At 37.8% G+C, this 21,888-nt stretch overlaps 1 protein-coding gene across 1 annotated transcript in view; it reads right to left on the bottom strand.

Moving 5' to 3' along the window:
* GFM2 (GTP dependent ribosome recycling factor mitochondrial 2) overlaps positions 1–15,346 on the bottom strand; it is a 40,196-nt gene extending 24,850 nt beyond the window's left edge. Inside the window, exons 1-7 of the mRNA XM_082836384.1 lie at positions 15,274–15,346; positions 13,741–13,825; positions 11,672–11,729; positions 11,120–11,217; positions 6,836–6,961; positions 5,996–6,084; positions 1,328–1,416 (exon numbers count right to left, since the gene is read on the bottom strand). Of these exons, the coding sequence (XP_082692510.1) occupies positions 1,328–1,416; positions 5,996–6,084; positions 6,836–6,961; positions 11,120–11,217; positions 11,672–11,729; positions 13,741–13,825; positions 15,274–15,333 (605 nt within the window). The 5' untranslated portion in view covers positions 15,334–15,346. The remainder of the gene's footprint in view (positions 1–1,327; positions 1,417–5,995; positions 6,085–6,835; positions 6,962–11,119; positions 11,218–11,671; positions 11,730–13,740; positions 13,826–15,273) is intronic.
* Between the last annotated feature and the right edge of the window lie 6,542 nt (positions 15,347–21,888).

The raw sequence follows: 21,888 nt of genomic DNA, 5'->3' as shown, positions 1-21,888 counted from the left end.
TATTTAGGGTATCATTATTGTGAGCTTCATTTAACTAAAGTTTGAGGTTAAGTGACTTGATCAAGGTCACACATAATAAACTGGAGTTAAGATTCAAATGCAAGATTTGTGATTACAAGTCAAAGATTCTTTCTTCTAACAACTATATTTGTTATCACACGACTACCCACTTTCTTCCAAGAGCCAGCCTAATTTTTCTACACTTTTATCTTAGGCATTGTTCGTATCATATGCTATGCTGTTCACTTCTGTGCTAACACTAGGGTTGGCTACCTATGGAACACATGACACATCTTTGGCACGTGGGCTGATTCATACACACATGCAGATCATTCTGGTCCCAATTCTTTAAGAAGCAGCCTAGTATCCAGTCATCTCCCTCCCCATCATCACAGGTGCTGTCAGTCAGTATAGGCAGTATTTCCCTCAACCTCAAGGAACTCCAAACAGAAAAGGGTCAGAACTTAAGCCTAGCACATTTTGAAGGTTGCTGTGCTTTTACTAATCAAGACAAAAGTCCTCTAAACCAGCAGCTTTAGAATTACTGTAGAGTTACAGAAATACAAAGCATACTGTGTGATATCAGGAGAGACACGGTTTATGTTTTTTTTATTGCCGCTCTCATACCACAGATCAGGATCTCTCCCTTTCACATTTCCCCAGTATCCTTTGATGCTTAATTCTTGCCCTTTCACATTTTCTCCAAATCCTTCATCGTTCTTGATTGTCTGGATTCTGTTCTCAGAACAACGTATCCATTTTGGATTACCACTCTGTAAGTCTGCAGTATTACCACTACATCTCAGCATTAACTCTTTTGCCCTATATGCAGGTCTCAAAACATCTACATTCTCCTCTCCTAGTTTCCTTTCATTGAGAGCATTTTACCCATTAGCTAAAGAAAATCAGGGACAAGGAAGAACATCATTCTCTGAAGCAACTACAAGAAACAATTCTCTTCCCTCCCCCATTAGCAATGACAGGGAGCACCGTAACATTCAGCAATACACGGACTCGACCATACAGCTCTAAATAGAAGCAATGGATTCAGCAAGACATCACTCTGTCAGGAGCCTAGAAATCAGGATAAAGCCTCTCTACATTAGAATCAGAATGATTCATCATCTATCAGCTCTCTATTAATCCCACATTGTTACTTTACCTATGAATCAACTGCTCCAAAATTTTTTTAAATGGGATTGAATTGGGATTCTATGGAATATTTATACCTTATAGGGAACAGCTGTTTATAAATTTAAGTTATAGTGCATTAAAAGCTCAAATCATATTCTTACTTTGATAAGCCAAAGAAACACACGTTAAATACCTTGCTCCAATTTTGTCCATCTTGTTTAAAAAACAGATTCGAGGTATCTTGTGTTTATCAGCTTGCCTCCATACTGTAAGAGTTTGTGCCTAGAGCAAAGATAAGGAAAAAAACCCATATTTGACAAAAATAACTATGTTACTACACATGGAATAAGCATACCTAAGACTCTATTATAACATAGAATAGGGCCCTATTCTAGCATAGAATTAGCGCCATTGCACACATACCTCTGGACCCACTCTTATGCTATCAGGTTAAAACAGTTAAGAAAATGATCAAGCATGACTGAAGATTATGCTTCAAACTGAGAATACTTTGGGTGAACTAGGTTGCAACACAAAGGGAATTAACAACTGGGAAGTACTGGGAGTCACAGAAAGAGGACTTAACCAAGAATTACAAGACCTACTTTTTGTTTGGCTTCACCTTACTTAGTAACGTCACACAATACTGAACTCATCAGTTTTCTGATCTGTGAAATATGGACTTTTGCCTTAATTAATTCAGACAGTTGTGATGTAAAAAGAATAGGAATGTACTATAAAATGCTAGTATGATAAAAATCATGTATTTTTACTGTGAATGTTTGAACGTTCATATAAACTGAAAAGGATTTAAGGAGGGGAAAGGAAGCCAACACCTGTATTTCTAAGTTACAATTCTCATATGCTTTTCTATTTAGCTTTCTGGTTATTGTTAAACAAGTAATTTTTAATATTTGGCTTCTTTTAATTCCACTTTCTGTACATGTTAAATATAAACAGTTTGCCTAGTACAGTCTAATAGCCCTGAAGCAGAGCATTAAAAGCCTAATGTGCTGACACTGTTAAAAACAGAAGCCAGTTTGTCATTTGTTTTATTAGGTAAAATTGATATACAATAAAATACAGTTGACCCTTGAACAATATAGGGATTAGGGGCACCAACCTCTGCAAAGTCAAAAACCACTTACAACTTTACAGTTGGCCCTTCCTATGTGCTATTCCGCAACTGCGGATTCAACCAACCACGGATTATATAGTTCTGAAGCCCGTATTTAGAGGAAAAAATCCACATATAAGTGAACCCATGAAGTTTAAACCCATGTTGTTCGAGGGTCAATACAGATTTTCAGTTTATAGTTCAATGAATTTTAATAAATGCATATACTTGTATAACTATTACCCCAATAAAGAGAAAGAACATATAGAACATTAGAGATTTTTATGTCCCTCTCCCCATAGCAACCTGTTCTGATTTCTGCCACCATAGATTCATTCTGCCTATTATTGAACCTCATATAAATAGCATAGCTTCTTTCACCCAACATAATGTTTCTGACATTCATTCATGTTGTTGGGCATACTGGTTCAGTTTTACTGCTAAATTCCTTTGTATAAATGTACCAGTTTTTCTATCCACATGTGGATGTGCACTTGTGTTGTTTCTAATTTGGGAATATTATGAATTTAGCTGCTATAAACATTCTGAACAAATCTTTGGTGAACAAATGTTTTCATTCCCTTGGATAAAGATGGAGGAGTAGAACTGCTGGGTTATAGGACAAGTGTATATTTACCTTTAAAAGAAACTGCCAAATAGTCTTCCAAAATGGTTATAATATTTTACAGTCCACCAACAATGTATAAGAGTTCCAGTTACTCCACATCCTCAACCACGATTTGCTATCATTCTTTTTAATTGTAGCCATTCTTGTGGGTATGAAATGGTCTCTTCGTAATTTTAATTTGTATTTCCCTAATGACCAATGAGACTGAGCATCTTTTCATGTGCTCACTGGTCATTCACATGTCTTCTTTGGTAAAGTACCCATTCAAGTCCTTTGTCTTTTTTTTTAATTGGGTTGTTAGTTTTTATTATTGATATGCAGTTCTTCATATATTCTGGATACAAGTGTTTGGTCATACACATGTACTGTGAAAATTTCAGCACATACTCCCTACGACAATAATATTCTCTACATAATCGACTATTATTGCACTCTGGAAGTTTAACATTCATATAATATTTTATCTAACATTATAAATTTTCTCACAGTCTAAGGTTTGCCTTTTTTTTTAAGTTTCATGCACATAATTTTGAAGAGGTCCAATTAATCAACTTGTTTTTGTTTTATGCTTCTTGTGTCTTCTCCAAGAAATTGTTACCTACCACTCCCTCCACCCATGCCAAAGTTGTTAAGATAATACTTTATTTTCCCTCTAGAAGGTATATGGATTTAGCTTAACACTATGATCCACTCCAAACTAATTTTTATGTGGGGGTGGGGGGATATATACTATAAATTTCCCAAGAACTAAACATATTAAAAAATAAAACAACAATTCCCATCACCCCACCTGCCAGCTAAAAGTCCATCTACTGTTTTAGCAAACAGTAGCCTCCTGTATCACAAATTCAGAAACTTCCTATTACAGCATATTTTAATCTTGTAAATAATGCAATCTGAATGATTAAGTGTCGAATTTATGTAAAGAAGTTATAATGACAGGAAGGATGCAACCATTAGGAAATGAAATGACTCTAAGAAATAGAAATAATAGGTGTATAATCAACCTCAGACATCAGTGTCAGGCTTTATATCAAGCAAATATCACTGTCTGTCAGGGGTCCTCAATAACTGTATTATTTCCCCTCGAACTAGTACAATAAGTATCCACTTAGTCTTCACCTAGATTCACCAAATATTAACATGTTACACTTGCCTTTTTTCTCTCTCTATAAAACATTATGTGTCTGGTGGCTGGGAAAATGTGCCACTTGGAACTACTATAAAGAGCATGATTAACTGATGGTTCCAACTGTTACCCTTCTAGATCTACCACCATGTATTCTCAAGGCGCACCTTCTTGGGGGCTGTTTCCAGCTAATGACTGAGCTCAGCAGAAGGACAAATGGAGGCCCATTCCCGCAAGACATGGGTTCCTCTAACAGGTAACATTAGCTTGAGGACTCCCCATGAGCGAAGCCAAACGCTTTTGGAACTGTACTATGGCCTGAGACTCTTCCTGCCTAATCCCCCATCCTTCCCCCTCTCCTTCAAAGGTGTCAGCCTGCCCTGTGGTCTGAACGCCCTCTCCCACTTCCCTCTTTTCTCCCTTATTCTTCGCAGGTACTTCCCCCCCGATGAATCTCCTATACATCTAATCCCATCTTGGCATCTACTGATCAAAGTACCCAAACTAACACCATGTGTGTATGTGTGGGTGGATGGGAGCTGAACCATGAGAGCAAGTTGTAGACACCATGAGACTTTAATCCTAAATACTTCAGCATGCATTTCCTAAGAATAAGGACATTTTCCTACATAATCAATTTCAAAGACCACATTCAGGAAAATTTAAGTTGACACAATACTTTAATATATATATATTACATATTCAAATTTCTGATTTTCCCAGTGATGTGCTTTGTAACTTTTTCTTTTTGATCCAGGATTCAGCCAAAAAGGATATATTACGTTTAGCTTTCTTGTCTCTTTAGAATCCTTTAATCTAGAACAATTCCACAGCTTCCCCCCAACCCCAATTGTTCATTTTCCTTATGTTAAAACATTTTTTTTTTGAATTTCTGAAAAGTCTTGGCCAGTTGTTTTGCAGAATGTCTTTCAATTTAGATTTGTTTGTTTTCTCATGATTTGGGCCAAACATTTTTGCCAGGAATACAACATAGGTAATGTTGTATCCTTCTTAGTGCATCATATCAGGAGGCCCATGGTGTCAATTTGTCCCATTTTGGGGGATATTGATTTTGATCCCTTAATTAAGGTATCGCTTTTAGTAATTTTAAGATTAGAAGAACTAATGTGGGTTCTATATTCAAGATAAAGCCAATCTTGAGATTATAAAACAAATGGAGTACCAGCTAAAGAGAGCATAACTGACCCCAGTAGCAACAATTTTATTATAAACCCACTTCCAGGATTTATTCACAGAGTTATATATTAAGTTTTGGGAGAAAATCCTTCATGGGTCGCTCACATTTCTGCATGTTTTGTCAGGAGAGGCACTGACTGACTGCCTTTATTCTGGACTATCTTTTCAAAAATGTTTGTATAGCGAACAGTTTAGAAAGATATTGTACTTCCCTTCAGAGCAAAAGGTAGGTTGGCTTACAACCCTGGAAGATAATGTATTCCTTCAGAGCAAAGAGCAGGCACTTTTACTGCCCATTATAAAATACTTGCATTCTCTAAGCACAGGGTTCCACTGCAGCTGTCACCTGACTTCCCTTTGTCACCCTATGGGAATTAGGGCTTGAGGAACCAACACAAGGAAATGCTGATACTCTGGATATTGCTATTTTGGAGATTAATAAAGTCCTTCATCCCTGACTCAGAAATCTTGTGTCTTCTGCCAGAATCCATAAAACTATGGCAGACGAACTTGTTAGCTTTAAAGTAAGAATCTCAGCCTCTTCACAGTTCTCAAAACTTTCATATTTCCTACAGAAAAGCAAACTTTACTTTCCCTTTTACTATGAAGTATATTATATGAGATCATATATAGATCATATCTCAATATTCAATTCCAAATTCCTTTAACCATAATTGGATTTATATGAGCTTACCAAATAAAGGGTTATAGTTAAATCAATCTGATGCATTCTACTTTTTTAAAAAATCATGCTGTTCTATCTTCACTTTACTTTGACAATATTTTTTACCTCTACACCAGCAGAGGCATCAAACACAGCCACTGCACCATCTAACACTCTTAGGCAGCGCTCAACTTCCAAGGTAAAGTCCACATGACCTAAGAAAAGGATGAGAAATGTAACACCTAAAATCTTTAAACCATCACCACCACCACCACCACGTGATCCAGCAATCCCAGTTTGGGTACATACCCAGAATAATTGAAAGGATAATCTCAAAGAGATATTTATGCCCCCATGTTCAGAACAGCACTATTCACAATAGCCAAGAGGCAGAAGCAACCCAAATACCCATCAATGGATGAATGGTGTGTGTGTGTGTGTGTGTGTGTGTGTGCGTGTGCGTGTGTGTGTGTGTAAAATTTTGTATATATACAAAATGTGTTACTTATGGGCAATGGAATACTATGCAACCTTAAAAAGGAAGGAAATCCTGTCACAGGCTACAACATGGATGAATCCTGAAAAATTTTGCTAAGTGAAATAAGGCAGTCACAAAAGGACAAATAGAGTACGATTCTACTTATAAGAGGTATCTAAAGAAGTCAATCTCATAGATCTACAAAGTAGAATGGTGGTTACCAGGATTCAGGGGAGAGGACAAAGAAGAAAAGTCATTTTATGGGTATAGAGTTTCAATTCAACAAAATGAAAAAGTTCTGGAGATCTATTTCACAATAATGCGAACATACTTAACACTACTGAACTGTACACTTAAAAATGGTTAAGACAGTAAATTTTATGATATATATATATATTTTTACCACAATTAAAAAAAACCCACACATACACAAACAGAAAAGCCTCAAAATAATGCAGCACCTCTGCATTGCTGAAACAGCACTATACCTGGTGTATCAATTAGATTGATTCTATACCCCTTCCAATCAAATGTAACAGCAGCTGACTGAATAGTTATGCCTCGTTCTCGCTCTTGAGCCATGAAATCTGTCACCGTGTCTCCGTCATCAACATCTAACCAGGAAAAAAATGACATAGTTAGGCTTAAAAGTATATTTTATAGGTCTTTGATATCTACCTGACATAGTTTCAGAAAAACTGTTCATAAATATTTGGTTTAATATTTAGAGCCCTTAATCATTCTCTAAATAAATCGTCATTCTAGAAAAAGATTTTTCAGCAGATGAGTAATTTTTCCATAAAAATAATCTTTCTGTAATAACTAAGATTAAAATCTTCTAATATTTTAATTTTACTGAACCATATACTTCTTCCATTTTTTTTCTAGTTTAACTTTCATTATCCCGTCCTTATCTGACGTTCCTCACACCTGATCCCTTGACAGGAGGCAGAGTAATGCCCTAAGAGCAGACAGACCAAATTTAAATCCCAACTTTATCACTTCTCTACAATCTTGAGCAAGATACTTAACCTAGTTTTTAAAATATGGCTAATAAAGCCAACCTTGCTGGACTGTTATAAGAATGAAATGAGACTATATATATAAAGTACCTAGCTCAGTAAATGGTAGCTACATGGAATAAGGTAGAGACAAAATTCCTCCAAAGTTAAATCATCTCTTACAAACCTTTCTCATTACTTAATTCTCCTTTTAGGATTTATTTATACAAACATAAAGTCTTCTGTAGTATAAAGTCATGGATAAAATTTATCCTGACTACCAAAAAGGTCACTCAAATTACTCTGCAGGGCTTCCCTGGTGGTGCAGTGGTTGAGAGTCCGCCTGCCGATGCAGGGGACACGGGTTCATGCCCCGGTCTGGGAAGATCCCACATGCCACGGAGCGGCTGGGCCTGTGAGCCATGGCCGCTGAGCCTGTGTTTCCGGAGCCTGTGCTCCGCAACGGGAGAGGCCACACAGTGAGAGGCCCGTGTACCGCAAAAAAAAAAAAAATTACTCTGCAGTAAAATTCTTGGATTATGCATTTTACTCTTACTCTTATTCAGTAAAAGAAATGACAAAGAGCTGATCTTTACCAATCAAAATTCAAGTTATCATGGCCTTATACTACCACTGCTTATGTCAGCATTAAACCTCTAAAATGCTAGCTAGTTACTCCATATCATTTTTGTGTGTGTATACGTGTGTATAAATATACATACACACACAAATGCACCAACAGAGGGGAAAACAGCAAGAAAAATGTATCTGTTAGCAACTCCAAATATCAGTGTTAAAGAATTGTAGCAGTATTGCCAGTTATTCACAATATAACTAACCGAGAAAACAAACATCATTAAGAAGACAAAGACCGGGGCTTCACTGGTGGCGCAGTGGTTGAGGGTCCGCCTGCCGATGCAGGGGACACGGGTTCGTGCCCCGGTCCGGGAAGACCCCACATGCCGCGGAGCGGCTGGGCCTGTGAGCCATGGCCGCTGAGCCTGCGCATCCGGAGCCTGTGCTCCGCAACGGGAGAGGCCACAACAGTGAGAGGCCCGCGTACCACCAAAAAAAAAAAAAAAGAAGACAAAGACCAAATAACTAACCAGAGGTTCTAAATAAGGCAGTAAGTTTCTAAGACACTCAAAAAATAAAAATTTGCACAAAGATAAAGATCTTTATTTCCTATTATTATTATTTTTTAAAAATATAAATTTTTTATTTATTTATTGGCTGTGTTGGGTCTTCGTAGCTGCGCGTGGGCTTTCTCTAGTTGCGGTGAGCGGGGGCTACTCTTTGTTGTGGTGCATAGACTTCTAATAGAAGTCCTCCTATTATTTCTTTATGATGACACATATGGCTAATAAAATCAACCTTGGATCAACAAATTCTGCCACAATTTGGATAGTTTCTAGGCCTCTGGCCTGAACCAGAAAAGAACTTCAAAACATATCTAGTCAGAAAAGAACTTCAAAACATATCTAGTTTATGTGTGTGTGTGTGTGTGTGTGTGTGTGTGTGTGTGTGTGTGTACATGTGCGTATATATATGTATCTAATATATATATATATATATATTCCTAGAGTAGTCAGATTCATAGAAAAAGAAAGTATAAGGGTGGTTTCCAGGGGCTGGGCAGAGGGGGCAATGGGGAGTTGTTGTTTGATGGGCATATAGTTTGGGCTTTGCAAGATGAAAAAGTTCTGTAGAATAGTTGCAAACAATGTGAATATACTCAACACTATTGAACTGTACACTTAGAAATGGTTAAGATGGTAAATTTTATGTTATGTGTTTTTTTACCACAATTAAAAAATAACTGTTTACTTGAAAATTGCCTGCGTCCACCTCATCTGGACCCTCGACTCAAGGATACACTCGGGGGGCTTCCCTGGTGGTGCAGTGGTTGACAGTCCGCCTGCCGATGCAGGGGACGCGGGTTCGTGCCCCAGTCCGGGAAGATCCCACATGCCGCGGAGGGGCTGGGCCCGTGAGCCATGGCCGCTGGGCCTGCGCGTCCGGAGCCTGTGCTCTGCAGCGGGAGAGGCCACAACAGTGAGAGGCCCGCGTACCTCAAAAAATAAAAATAAAAAAAAATAAAAATAAAATAAAAAAATAAAAAGGATACACTCAGGGAATATGAGGGAAGGATTCTAATCAGACTCATGATACAAAAGAGGAAGCCTAACAATGTTCAGTGTTTTGCTGTCTGTTATTTCCCCATTTACACAGCAATAAATTCTATGAGAAATTCATGTGCTTATACATTTAGGAACCTATCATCATGAAGATTCTAATCGTGAGTGGTTTTCTCCTCTATAAACATTAATCAGCCAATTCCAAGGGTCTAGAGAAATAGGTCTCAATAGAGCACATTTCAAAATCACTGTGGAGCGTTTGAAAAAGACATTAATTTCCACTTCTGGTATTCTGGACCTGATGACCTCCATGTCACATTTCAAAACAAACTGTTTCACCAGAGATAAAGAAAGGCACTTCATAATGATAAAAGGGTTGATTCATCAGAGAAATATAACAATCATAAGTGTATGTGAATCAAATACAAGTTTCAAAATACGTGATGCAAAAATACAGACATCCAGGCCATACCCAGACATGTTGAATTTTAATTTTCAGAGTGGAGCTAGGGCACTGTTATTTAAAAACAAAACAAAACAAAACAAAATCTTTAAAAGATACATGGGCATTAAATGTGCATGCCTGGTCAAGAACCACAGTTTTGGGACTTCCCTGGTGGTGCAGTGGTTAAGACTCCATGCTCCCAATGCAAGGGGCCCGGGTTCAAACCCTGGTCAGGGAACTAGATCCCACATGCATGCTGCAACTAAGAGTTTGCATGCCACAACTAAAGGAGCCGGTGAGCCGCAACTAAGGAGCCCTCAAGCTTCAACTAAGGAGCTCGTCTACCGCAACTAAGACCCAGCACAACCAAATAAATAATAAATAAAATTTTAAAAAAAAAGAACCACACTTTTTGACATACTATAATAAAAAAGTAAATTCAAAACTTAGGTAAATTATACTACTACTGGGGGTTAAGGATTAACGAAATCCTTTCTTGTTCTGCATGGGAATTTGACCTCTGGTTAACTTTCTGGCTCTCTTCTCCTAGAGCCCAGAAAACAAGTATGCCAACTGCATTGCTAGGCAACACACTTATGGAAAAAATAATTTCCAATTGGTAAACTACATCTGACCTGGGAAGAATAAATAATGAATTATAAATACCTGCTGAAGATACATAGCTTTAGGCTTCCCTGAGTGGGGTATGGCATGCCCCTTGTGGGAAACCAGGAAGATGACCCACGGAGCTGTAACAAGAGATGCTCGTTCCTACGGGGCATGAGTCTTCTAAGCTAGGGTGGCTCCTGTGAATCTTGTTACCTTGCAACTAAGCTATCGCTTTTGGGTGGCCAAAGAAGACAGTTCCCACACAGCTATGTGGACTGCTATAAGAACTTCTATAGAAAGAAACATCTATTGCTGGCAAGCTATGTTTCCTGTCTCACAGCCTTCTGAGTAGACCAGTGCCAACTATAGCCCAAGACAGTCTTGTGAGTCTGATTGTTTAATTGAACCTAAAAAGACCCTTTGGAGTACTGTAACTACCTTAACTTTATGCTGTGGTTTAGACAGCAGTGCCTCCATGCCATACTCAAGGTCTCTAGGTTGACTTCTTAATCAAAATATTTTCCATTGATGTTTTTTTCTAATGGGGGGGGCAGGGTGAGAGGAGGAATCCATTCTAACCTCCCAGTGATCTTGTGTATCCAGAATAATACAATATTCTTTCTGTGGTGGTAGTTTTTCCTGCATCGATATGAGCCATAATTCCAATATTACGGATTCTGTTTAAAAGGGGAAAAATTAAAAAAAGACATGTATTATAAGGTGGACATTACTAAAATTGTAAAACCAAAATATGCTGCACAAATTTCAAAGCTGGTTGGTATTTCAACAATTTATATAATGGTGTAAAAACTAGAAAAATGGAAAACATATCACTATCACATTACTCTGACAAAACAGCTAAGTAACAAAAGAGCTAACTACAATTTTGTGACTACCTTATATTAATTTCTATGAAAAGTGTGCTGTTGCTACATTAAAAATTTTTAGCATCGAACTGAGACAAGAAAATAGCTTTTAAGATACATACCAATATCTATTTATAGTTAATTAGCTAGGGCAGGAAGTTACAGAAATTAGAGCATTCACTAAATGCTGAATTAAGCCTATGTGAAAAACCTGTAACTCTTCCTGGCAGCCTATGGAAAAGACAATATCAATGACAGTACTTACTTAGCAATAGGAGGATTGATGATGGAATGAAGGGACTTGATATCATTTCCTATTAAACCTAATGGAAAGAGTGTTAAAACTCAACTGTTAAATTTAAAGAAAATTTCCTTTAATTTATAAATGAAAGAAATTAAAAGAATTTTAAGCAAATAGTCAAATTACTATTAAAGTAAATCCAATTAAAGTAAAATTCAAGCTAAATATAACACTCATTTACCTAAAGTTTATTTTCTTGCAATCTCTAAAAAAACCTGTGGATGACAATAAAACAAGATAAAGTTTTTAAACATCAATTTCTAGATTATATCCTTAGAAAAATATAGATTTACCCCAATCTCTGCCACCTGCTACAATTCTATAATAGAATTCTATAATAAATAGAATTTCAAAAGTAGAATGTTCATAACAATAATCTTCAGACACTAGTAGATCTTGAACCAAAAAAAAAAAAAAATAAGCACAGTCCTGTAAACCTACATTGTCAAGGCTTGAAGAGCAAAGAGTGATACTCATATCAGCTAATAATGAGTTTTTGTACAGCTTGAAACCTACCTTCCCTCAGCAATTCCAAGGACATGATACCTATAAAGATAGCCTGGGAGGTAACACTGAATAGAAGCTATAATAATCTAATACTTGTAAAGGGCCAACTTGTAAAAACTAACAGTATTTCTGAAAAAAAAAAGTCCATAATGACTTACTCCATGCTTACCATTTATTCTATTAATACTAAAGAAACAATGAAGTTACATTTATAAATTTAATTTATACCTTCCTGCTATTTAAACCAGTTCTCCCAAACTTCTATAATAAATTATGATGACTTCTATTACATTTTTAAAACCTGATAGCAGTTTGAAGACTGAAAGATAATCTGTACTGCTATAGATAAATTTGTACGGGCAAAATATAGAAACCCAGATATACACCAATAATGCAGAACAGTAAATTCACATGCCTTTAACAAGTCACACAGCCAACTGGTATTTTTACTCCATTATTCTCACATGACAAAGATGGTAATGAGAACAGCTACAGAATGAAGCTACAGGTGACCCCTGAACAACACAGGTTTGAAGTGTGTGGGCCCACTTATCCAAGGATCTTTTTCAATACATGCATGCTACAGCACACGATTTGCAGCTGGTTGAATCTGCACACGGAACTGCAGATGCGGTGGGCTGACTACAGTTATATGTGATTTTCAACTGTTTGAGGGGTCAGCACCTGTAACCCCCTCATTGTTCAAGGGTCAACTGTAGTTTCACTAAGTCTCCCACATGCTTGCTTACTTCAAACACAAGAAGCACATTCAGAATTACAGTACAAATGACCTTTGAACAACCTGAAGGTTAGAAGGGCCAACCGCTGTGCAGTCAAAAATCCAAGTATAACTTCACAGCCTGCCCTGTGCACACATCGTTCCTCTGTATCCTCAGTTCCGCATGGGCAGATTCAACCAACCGTGGATCATGTAGTACTGCAGTACCCATTTAGTGAAAAAATTCTGCATATAAGTGGACTCTTACATGGTTGAACTTATATCGAAGCTCAAATCTGTGTTCAAGGGGCAACTGCAGCCAGTTCCTCAGCCTTCAGGCTTTTAATAGCCATATTACCTAACCTAATCTATCCCAGATAAATATTAAACCAAACTACTCTTAAGAACCCTCAAAATAAATTATCCTGTTAAACCTCTATTAACAGAAAATACTTCTGTATAAAAACCAGAAATGAACTAGGAAAATCAACATTTTACAGCAAGAGCACTCTACAAGTAGACTCACTGTTAAACCTCTGAGCCGACCCTTCCCTTTGCTCAGCTCATGAGGATGGACAGCAGATGAGGAACATAAGTCTACTGGTACTACCTCCTAGCATCTATCAGAATACTCCAACTCCTAATAATCTCAAGGAAAGAGCCAAGAAGTAAAAGGGAGTCACTGTTTTCAAAATGGTTGGAGACCCCTAATAAGGGAGAAGATTGCAAATGAGAGAGAGAGACAGAGAGAAAAGGGAGAAAGCAAGCAAGCAGTTTAAGTAAAATGAGAAGAACCTAACATTTGTACCTGGTAGGGAACTGTAATTTCTTCCAAGAAGCACATGTAGCCTTAATCTTTTTAGACTTGCCCTTATTTTTGAGGAACACATATTCTAGTGAGGAGAAAAAGAAACGACGTTAATTTTATTTTAGCATAACTCACTACTGTAGTTTTTTTTTTTTTTTTTTTTTTTTGCATTACGCGGGCCTCTCACTGTTGTGGCCTCTCCCGTTGCAGAGCACAGGCTCCGGACGCGCAGGCTTAGCGGCCATGGCTCACGGGCCCAGCCACTCCGCAGCATGTGGGATCTTCCCAGACCGGGGTACGAACCCGTGTCCCCTGCATCGACAGGCAGACTCTCAACCACTGCGCCACCAGGGAAGCCCACTACTGTAGTTTTAACATTCATAATTATGCTTTGAATCTCCATATAGTAGTCTCAATTTATTAACTCCAATTCTTTTAAAAAGTGACAACACAAAATTACATTACAATAAAAAATAAGGATAAAATTAATACTGCTTGCTCTTTTGAGCTGACCTTCGATGATGGCTCTCCTAGACATGCAGCATTAGCATCACAGGGATCTTATTTGAAGACAAATTCTCAGGACCCACTCCAGAGAAGAGAATCAGAAACTCTAGGGATAGCGTCCAACAATGTGTTTTAACAAGCCCTCCAGGTGATTCTGACAGCTGCCGTTTGAGAACGACCCTAAAGTTTCCAGAGAGCCAGAAAGGTTAAATAAGGTTGCTAACCCTGGATACCCCTTGGTTCTCCTTTAAGCCTATTAAGAGCTGGTGCGAGTCATGAACTCTGAAACCATTAGGTGTTTTCACCTAGATTTATAACAGTGGCTACATATTAGAATCACCTGGAGAGCTTTTAAAAAGGAAGGGAAGTTGGAGGAACTATAGCATTTTTAAAAGCTCCCCAGGTATCTTCTCCTAATATTCCCACATAGAGGTTGAATGTTCTCCATCGATTTATCCCTGGACCACTAAATACACATTTAATGGCTGTCAATATATTTGGAATTGTAGTTAGTGTATGTAGTGATTTTGAGCTGCCACAATCTGCCTTTCATGATGTCACAGAATGCATACCTGTGCCTTCTGTATTATTTCTACGTTAGTTACCAAGTTTCTGGCAATAAAACACTATTATTCTAAGCAAGTATATTAAGAGTAGAGAAGAGACTCAAACTATTTAAATTTCTACTTCATAATGGCCAGGGTAAGACAGCATCACCTATCACAGGGTGTACAGTCTGAAAGCATCAGAAATGAAAACACTGAAGAAAAACCGTGCAACATCTTGGGCTGCTAATGACCTCAAAAATGGAATACAGATAGTCTCAAAATGCTGCACAGGTGATTTTAAAGTAGCAAAATGAATTTATAGACTAATGATAAGGCATACTTCTTGTTGATTACAGGTTCCCCTATACCCCCTGTTAAGAAACTGTTGATATACTAGTATATGAGATACACTAGACCTTTGGGGAAGTCAAGTAACTGAAGCTGTCGAAGTACATTTAATTTTACAAGAAAAACTTACGTTAATGTGCAAGCTGGATATTTTCTTATGATTCACTGCAAATATCCTCAGATTGGACATCTTGGACCTCTAAGCTGTTATTCTCTGAAAAAGAAATATACAAAATTACAAAACTAAATTTATGTATTACATGTAAGACATATGTAAGTAAGGCAAATGTAATATATTAGGTAAAAATGTATTACTTTTAAAAAGTAGGAATAATATTTGTAGCTATCAAAAAGAAAATGTGCAATTCAGAAAATGAAAGCTCAAACTAAACATGAGAATATGGTCCCTTATGTTTTCAACATCCTTTAACTCTTCAAGAAAGATATGAAGAGGGACCTCCCTGGCGGTCCAGTGGTTAAGACTTCGCCTTCCAATGCAGGGGGTGCAGGTTTGAACCCTGGTTGGGGAGCTAAGGTCCCACATGCCTCGAGGCCAAAAAACCAAAACATAAAACAGAAGCAACATCTTAACAAATTCAATAAAGACTTTAAAAATGGTCCACATCAGGGCTTCCCTGGTGGCGCAGTGGTTGAGAGTCCACCTGCCGATGCAGGGGACACGGGTTCGTGTCCCGGTCCGGGAAGATTCCACATGCCGCGGAGCGGCTAGGCCCGCGAGCCATGGCCGCTGAGCCTGTGCTCCGCAACGGGAAAGGCCACAACAGTGAGAGGCCCGCGTACCCCCCCGCCCCAAAAAAAAGGCCCACGTCAAAAAAACTTTAAAAAAAAAAAAGAAAGATATGAAGATACTGTAGGAAAAGATATACTGAAATTACAAAAATATATCATACCAACCAAAAAGCACTTTTATGTAAAAATAAAAAACAGAATTAAGTATAGAAAGGTAAGCATCTACATGTTAACTTGGTAATTTCTCACTGATAGTATAAGTTTTTGGTTTATTTGTATATTGATTTTCCTAATATATTGATTTACCATATCTGTATATTGATTTACCATAAATATGTAAATATGTATTTCTACCATGTAAAAAATATACAGAAGTAAATCCTCTTCTTCTATAATCACGGAAACTAAGCATCTTTAGTTTAAAAACGTTTACTAAATATTCACGATGCATCAAGTACACTGTCAAAGCTATGAGAAATGCATGGAAGTATATGAGACTGAGGAAGGTGGGCAACAACAGAAAAGGTTAAACCACTGTGCACCATGTTATGTAAGAAGGCATGTCAAAACTTATTATTATTCCTCCTAAATCTGCTCCTTTCTGTATCTTAATACAGAAACATTCACTACCCTTATTTAGGAAGTCACCAAGTCCTTTTATTTCCTAAATATATCTTGAATCTATTCCCCCTTCTTCATTTCCAATGCCAAAGTTCAGAATGTTTGCAAAATCATGCATGTTAGATCCATTCTAAAACAGAACAATGGATTCTACCAAAACAGAATACAAAAAGCTCACTAATATGGTTTGATCCCACATTGCACCTAACCTTTAAGAAACCATCACTTGTCAAAACCTGGTATAACATTGAAGACAGTCCACAATTTTCTGAAAAGACTATTAAAATACTCCTCCTTTTCCCAACCACATATATGTATGCTGCTAGATTTTCTTCAGACACTTCAACCAAACATTTTACAAATATATATACAGTAATATAATAAATACAGAAGCAGATGTAAACTGTTTTCTGTTAAGCCAGGCATTAAAAAGACTTGCAAAATTGTAAAGCAATATAAAACACTCTTCAAACAAAATCATTTTTGTTTTTGAAAATATATTTTTCATAAAAGTATATTAATTACATTAATATTTAATGGTTTATTATTTTTAATGAATTATTAAAACATTTTAAAGATTTGTTTTCATTTCTGGTATTTGAATATCAATTACAACCCACACAAACAAAACTGTTCATTCGGACTCATTTTTAAGTGTGAAGGGTTCCTATAGACCAAAAATTTTTTAAACTTATTCCAGCACTGTGTTTCTTGAAGTGACTGCCCATGATTATTTTACGTTATAAGTAAAAAAAACAAACAAAAAAACTGAACAAATGTTAGAAACAACAGCCAACAAAATCTGTGATCTTGTAGTGTTGCTTATGATGAAATTATTTACATAAAAGTGTGAATTTAAGGAAAAATATTAAGTAATTAATAGCACAGGTAATTCAGTTGTCAGTCTTAATTAAAAAAGTAGTACTCAGATCACTTAAGTGGGAAACACTTTTTGAAGCCATTCTTGACACATACCTTTGAAGTAAACAACCTCATCTTGTCAATTCCCTACTTAAAAACCTGTAAAAGTTCTTAATACAACAAATTCTGTCCCTAACTACCTTCACAGCCTTGTACTTGCCTACTCCCTACTCTATTCCAGGAGCTCTAGCCAAAATTCCTCTAAAACACTGCGCTCTAACACCTTTGCATGTAATGGTGCCACTGTCTGAAAGCAGTCCTCAAATTCCCAAAGTCACACACCTGGCAAATTTCTATTCAGTATTCAAGCCCCAATTTGGAAGCCTTTCTTAATCTCCTACAAAGTTTTAATACTACCTTGTCTGTGTTTTCATAACACTTGGAACTTATATTTACTCATGACAAATATGGTATTTCCACGTTATCGCCACCACTGGGAGCTGCCCAAAAGGTGGGATTTTCTACCAGCAGCCTAGCACAATTCCTCAAACATTTTTTTGACCTATAAAGTCATTTAGGGCCCGCCACTGATTTTCTTCTTCCCCATGGCTCAATGATTTTCAACAAAAATGGTTTCCTACTGGTACTATCAAGTGAGTTATTCTACAAGGCCCAGACCTCCTTAGGCCTTGGACAACACATAAGTGTAACAAAGCAGGGCCCTATGGGCCCTTCCCAGAACAGACTCCTCTCCCAAGTCCTCTGTCTGCCCCTTGTCTGTAGAAAAACTTTAGCCTCCTAGGGCTTCCCCAAGTTCCAAAGAATAAATTTAATAAGAGAAGTGAGAAAGTGCAGAAATAAAACAGTCAAACAAGACAAAATAGTAATAGTTTAGCCATTAAACAAAGTCAAGGACCTTTAGTTCCTCCTAAAGGGCTACAGATAATATTCTGAGCCATGGCCTTTGAGTTATTTTGCAGATACTGAAACCCCCACCAGGTGGAAGAAGTTAACTATATGCTGCCCACAAGCATGTAGACCCCAGAACTGTTGGAACCAAAAGGTTGATGATGTTGGCTCCCGACTATCTCACCACCAACCAGTCAGAAGAGTGTCCATGAGATGATCACACACCCCACAATCCCCCTCCCTCTCCCTATCTTTAAAACCTTTCCCTGAAAGCCTCTGGGGAGTTTGGGTCTTTTAAGCACTAGCTACCTAGACTCCTTGCTTAGTGCCCTGCAATAAGTGCTGCAGTTTCCTTCACCACAACCCGGTGTCAGTAGACTGGCTTTATTGCGCTCAGGCAAGTGGACTCAAGCCTGGTTTGGTAACATAAGTACTCACTAAAAACTGTGACACCTGATGGTATAAAAACGGCAAGTAATGAGAAAAAACAGGTAAATACCCATTCTACATTAACAACAAGTTCACAACCAATAAACAAAAGAATCCATGGACTATTTTTTTAAAAAAAAAATCAGTAGACTATCACGCCTGTAAGGCTTAATACACAAAAACAGGAATCACGGGACACTAAAGTACAATCACAACATACATTAGCATAAAAGCACAAATGAAGATGATGTTGCTGATGATAAAGTAATGTAGGAAAAGAGATTCTAAAGCATCAAGTTAAAATAGTGTTTTCATATGGTATTTGTTACTGTACTTAGTAATTTTTCCTAAATTAGAAACTTCAATTTAGATTTGTGTCATATTCACTGTTTCTTAAAAAAGTATCAAATATGAATTAGGCCAATATGTTCATTATTGATTAACGTCAATCCCTAATGTCATCTTTGCTCTTTTTCTCTTTATATTGAATAGATCATCTCAAGCTATCTATCTAAACATTCATTTTCACTACCGAATTTATGTCACAAGTTCTAAAACAAGCTACTTATCTAAATTTTAAAAATTAGTTCTAGCCTTTAACTTCATTCAAGAAAAAAGCTTGGCAAATCAACTTTTACTTGCTAAAAAAAAATGCTCAGTAAAGATACTCTTAAATTTAAGTCACCTGGACTGAAAAAGCCCCTTACAATTCCCTGTTCATCTAACATTCATTGGAGCAACACAAGGAGTTGATTATTGGAAACATAAAAATGAGTAACACATGATCCCTATCCTCAAGAAAAATATTAGGTTTAACAATCTTGCATATCACAATAACAAACATTTCATTCATAATACTTTCTGCATGGCTCTTACTACTGTACCTGTTCTTCCTCCTTAACACAAGTAAGCTTCATTTTTTAACACCATGCAATTTATAAAGTGGTTCTCACATCTCCTGGCTTATTCTTCTAAACTATACCAATAAATACTGTCAAAGTTTCACACAGATCGAAGGAATACATTTTTATGCTTCTGACTGCCAAAATGCAAAGACTGGGTATCTAGTATATATTTGTAGATGTACCAAATTAGTGATGATACCCAACTTGGCTACTGCCAGTTACACAGGAAGAAATTTTTTAAGAGACCTTTTTGCTGACATTGATCAGTTTAGGCCATTTTTATCCCACCATCACAGCTGAAAGAACAAATGATAACCCACATAGCGATAACTTTGCCTTGTCTATTTCACACAAATCAAAATGTGACTATTGCTTAACCTCTAAAACATTTATTTTCTATTTCTGATTCAGAAGAGAAAAGGGCATTATGGCTTTGAGAGTTGTAAATGAAAAAACATGAGTTCACAATTTAAACAAACCTATTAAAAATTTCTATAAACTGACAGGAAACAGGGTAAATCTCACAATGTTAAGCAAAAGAAACCAACACAAAAAAGTTCATACTGTATGATTCCAATTACGTCAAGTTTAAAACTGGCAAAACAAATCCATTCTGTTAGAAGTCAGGATAGTGTGTACCCTTGGGAATGACAGTTACTAGAAAAAGGCACGAGGAGGGCTTCTCAGGTGCAGGTAATTTCTTGATTTGGGTGCTGCTTATACAGGTATATTCAGGTTTTAAAGAATCCACTAGGAACGTTCATCTACAATATGCATTTGTCTGCCTGTCATAATTATAACACATCAATAAAGTCTTTCTAAAACTCTCCATAAACTTTTAATTACACCAGAAATGTCAAGTGGGCCCTTTACTTGTGGTGGAAAACGCCAGACTAGGCTTTACAGTCAGAGGACTTGCTGGAGCCCCAAGTCTTCTGTGATCTCTGACAAGTCACTTCAAATCTGAGCCTGTCCTTTCTTCTATCACATCACAGGATCCACATGAGAAGTAAATTCAATTATCAACAAGAATATATTTATTGTGTGTCTACCACTGCCTTCTAAGTAATAGGGTTAAAAGTAGTGAAGAAAAAACAATCCAACAATCCCTTTCCTCATCCTGTCCCTATCCTAATCAGTGGATACAAACAATAAACAAAATAAATAAAATACATAGCATCGCCTATGGTGACAGGTACTACAGAGAAGAATTAAGCAGGAAAGGGGAACTGGGGCAGTAGTAACTATAAAAAAGGAGCTCATGGAAGGTCTCAATAAAACAGTGACCTGAATCAGATGAGGAAGGCAATACCAGGGGGAAGTGTATCCCAGGAAGAGAGATTACATAATTTACTGTACTTGAAAATATACAAACGCTAGTTAGAATTAGTTCGGGTTTTAAAGGAAATAAGTCCCATTAGAAGATGAAGCCTTAAAAAAAAAACTGCCTCAAATCCAAGCTCTAAGACTTAGGGAGACGAATAACAATGACGTTCCAGACCGTGAGGGTAATTAAGGGAACTTCAATGACCGTACATTAAAATGTAAAAACCGACAGCTCTCCTCGCTACCACTAGAGGACCACTAGATGCAAATCCACTCGGCACCGTCCTGGGCACCAAAAGGCCTCAGGAATTTCAGAAATTAGTACGGAAAAACAGGACGTTGTCTTTCTTTTCTGACAGCTGTTAAGGCCCAGTAATTTACTTTCCTCTACAGTTAGTTTTCATTCCCCTGCATCCTTCTCAATTGTGCACACATTACACACGGTGACAGGAACCAAGACCAGTCGCTCTCGCCAAAGGCGAGAGAGAAAGGCCCACACGTGGGCGGACACCGAGGTGATGGGGCGGGAGGCCCTGCAGTCCTCGTGCTTGCTTGGCTGTAGCATCCTGTAAGGTCGCCAGTGGCCATCGTGGGCCTAGGCACGCAGGAGTCACACGGCGCGGCCCCGTACCCACCTGGCACTTGGTCGCATTCCGGAGGCCGGCTTTTTCCCGCCGGGCTGGTGAGAGCCGAGGTGCGGGCTGCACCCAACAGTGCAAAGGCCTCACGTCGCGACGCCCTACCTCGGAGAACGCCCTACCCGTGAGCGGAACTTACGTATTCTTCCCTCTGCCTCCGGCGACGCCGCTTTTCACTACTTCCGGCGGTGCCTCACTCAAAAGCCGCCGGCCAGCAACTTCCGTCCTTCTAGCTGAAAGTGGAGAACGGAGGCTCGGAACGGCTGTGTAGCGCTTTCTCTGGAGTCGGTCGAGTTACAAGCGTCC

This window comes from Leucopleurus acutus (genome assembly GCF_964270905.1).
Source record: "Leucopleurus acutus genome assembly, chromosome: 3".
Classification (NCBI taxonomy): Eukaryota; Metazoa; Chordata; class Mammalia; order Artiodactyla; family Delphinidae; genus Leucopleurus; species Leucopleurus acutus.
The sequence above is the reverse complement of the archived record's forward strand: the minus strand, read 5'-3'. Positions and strand labels throughout refer to the sequence as shown.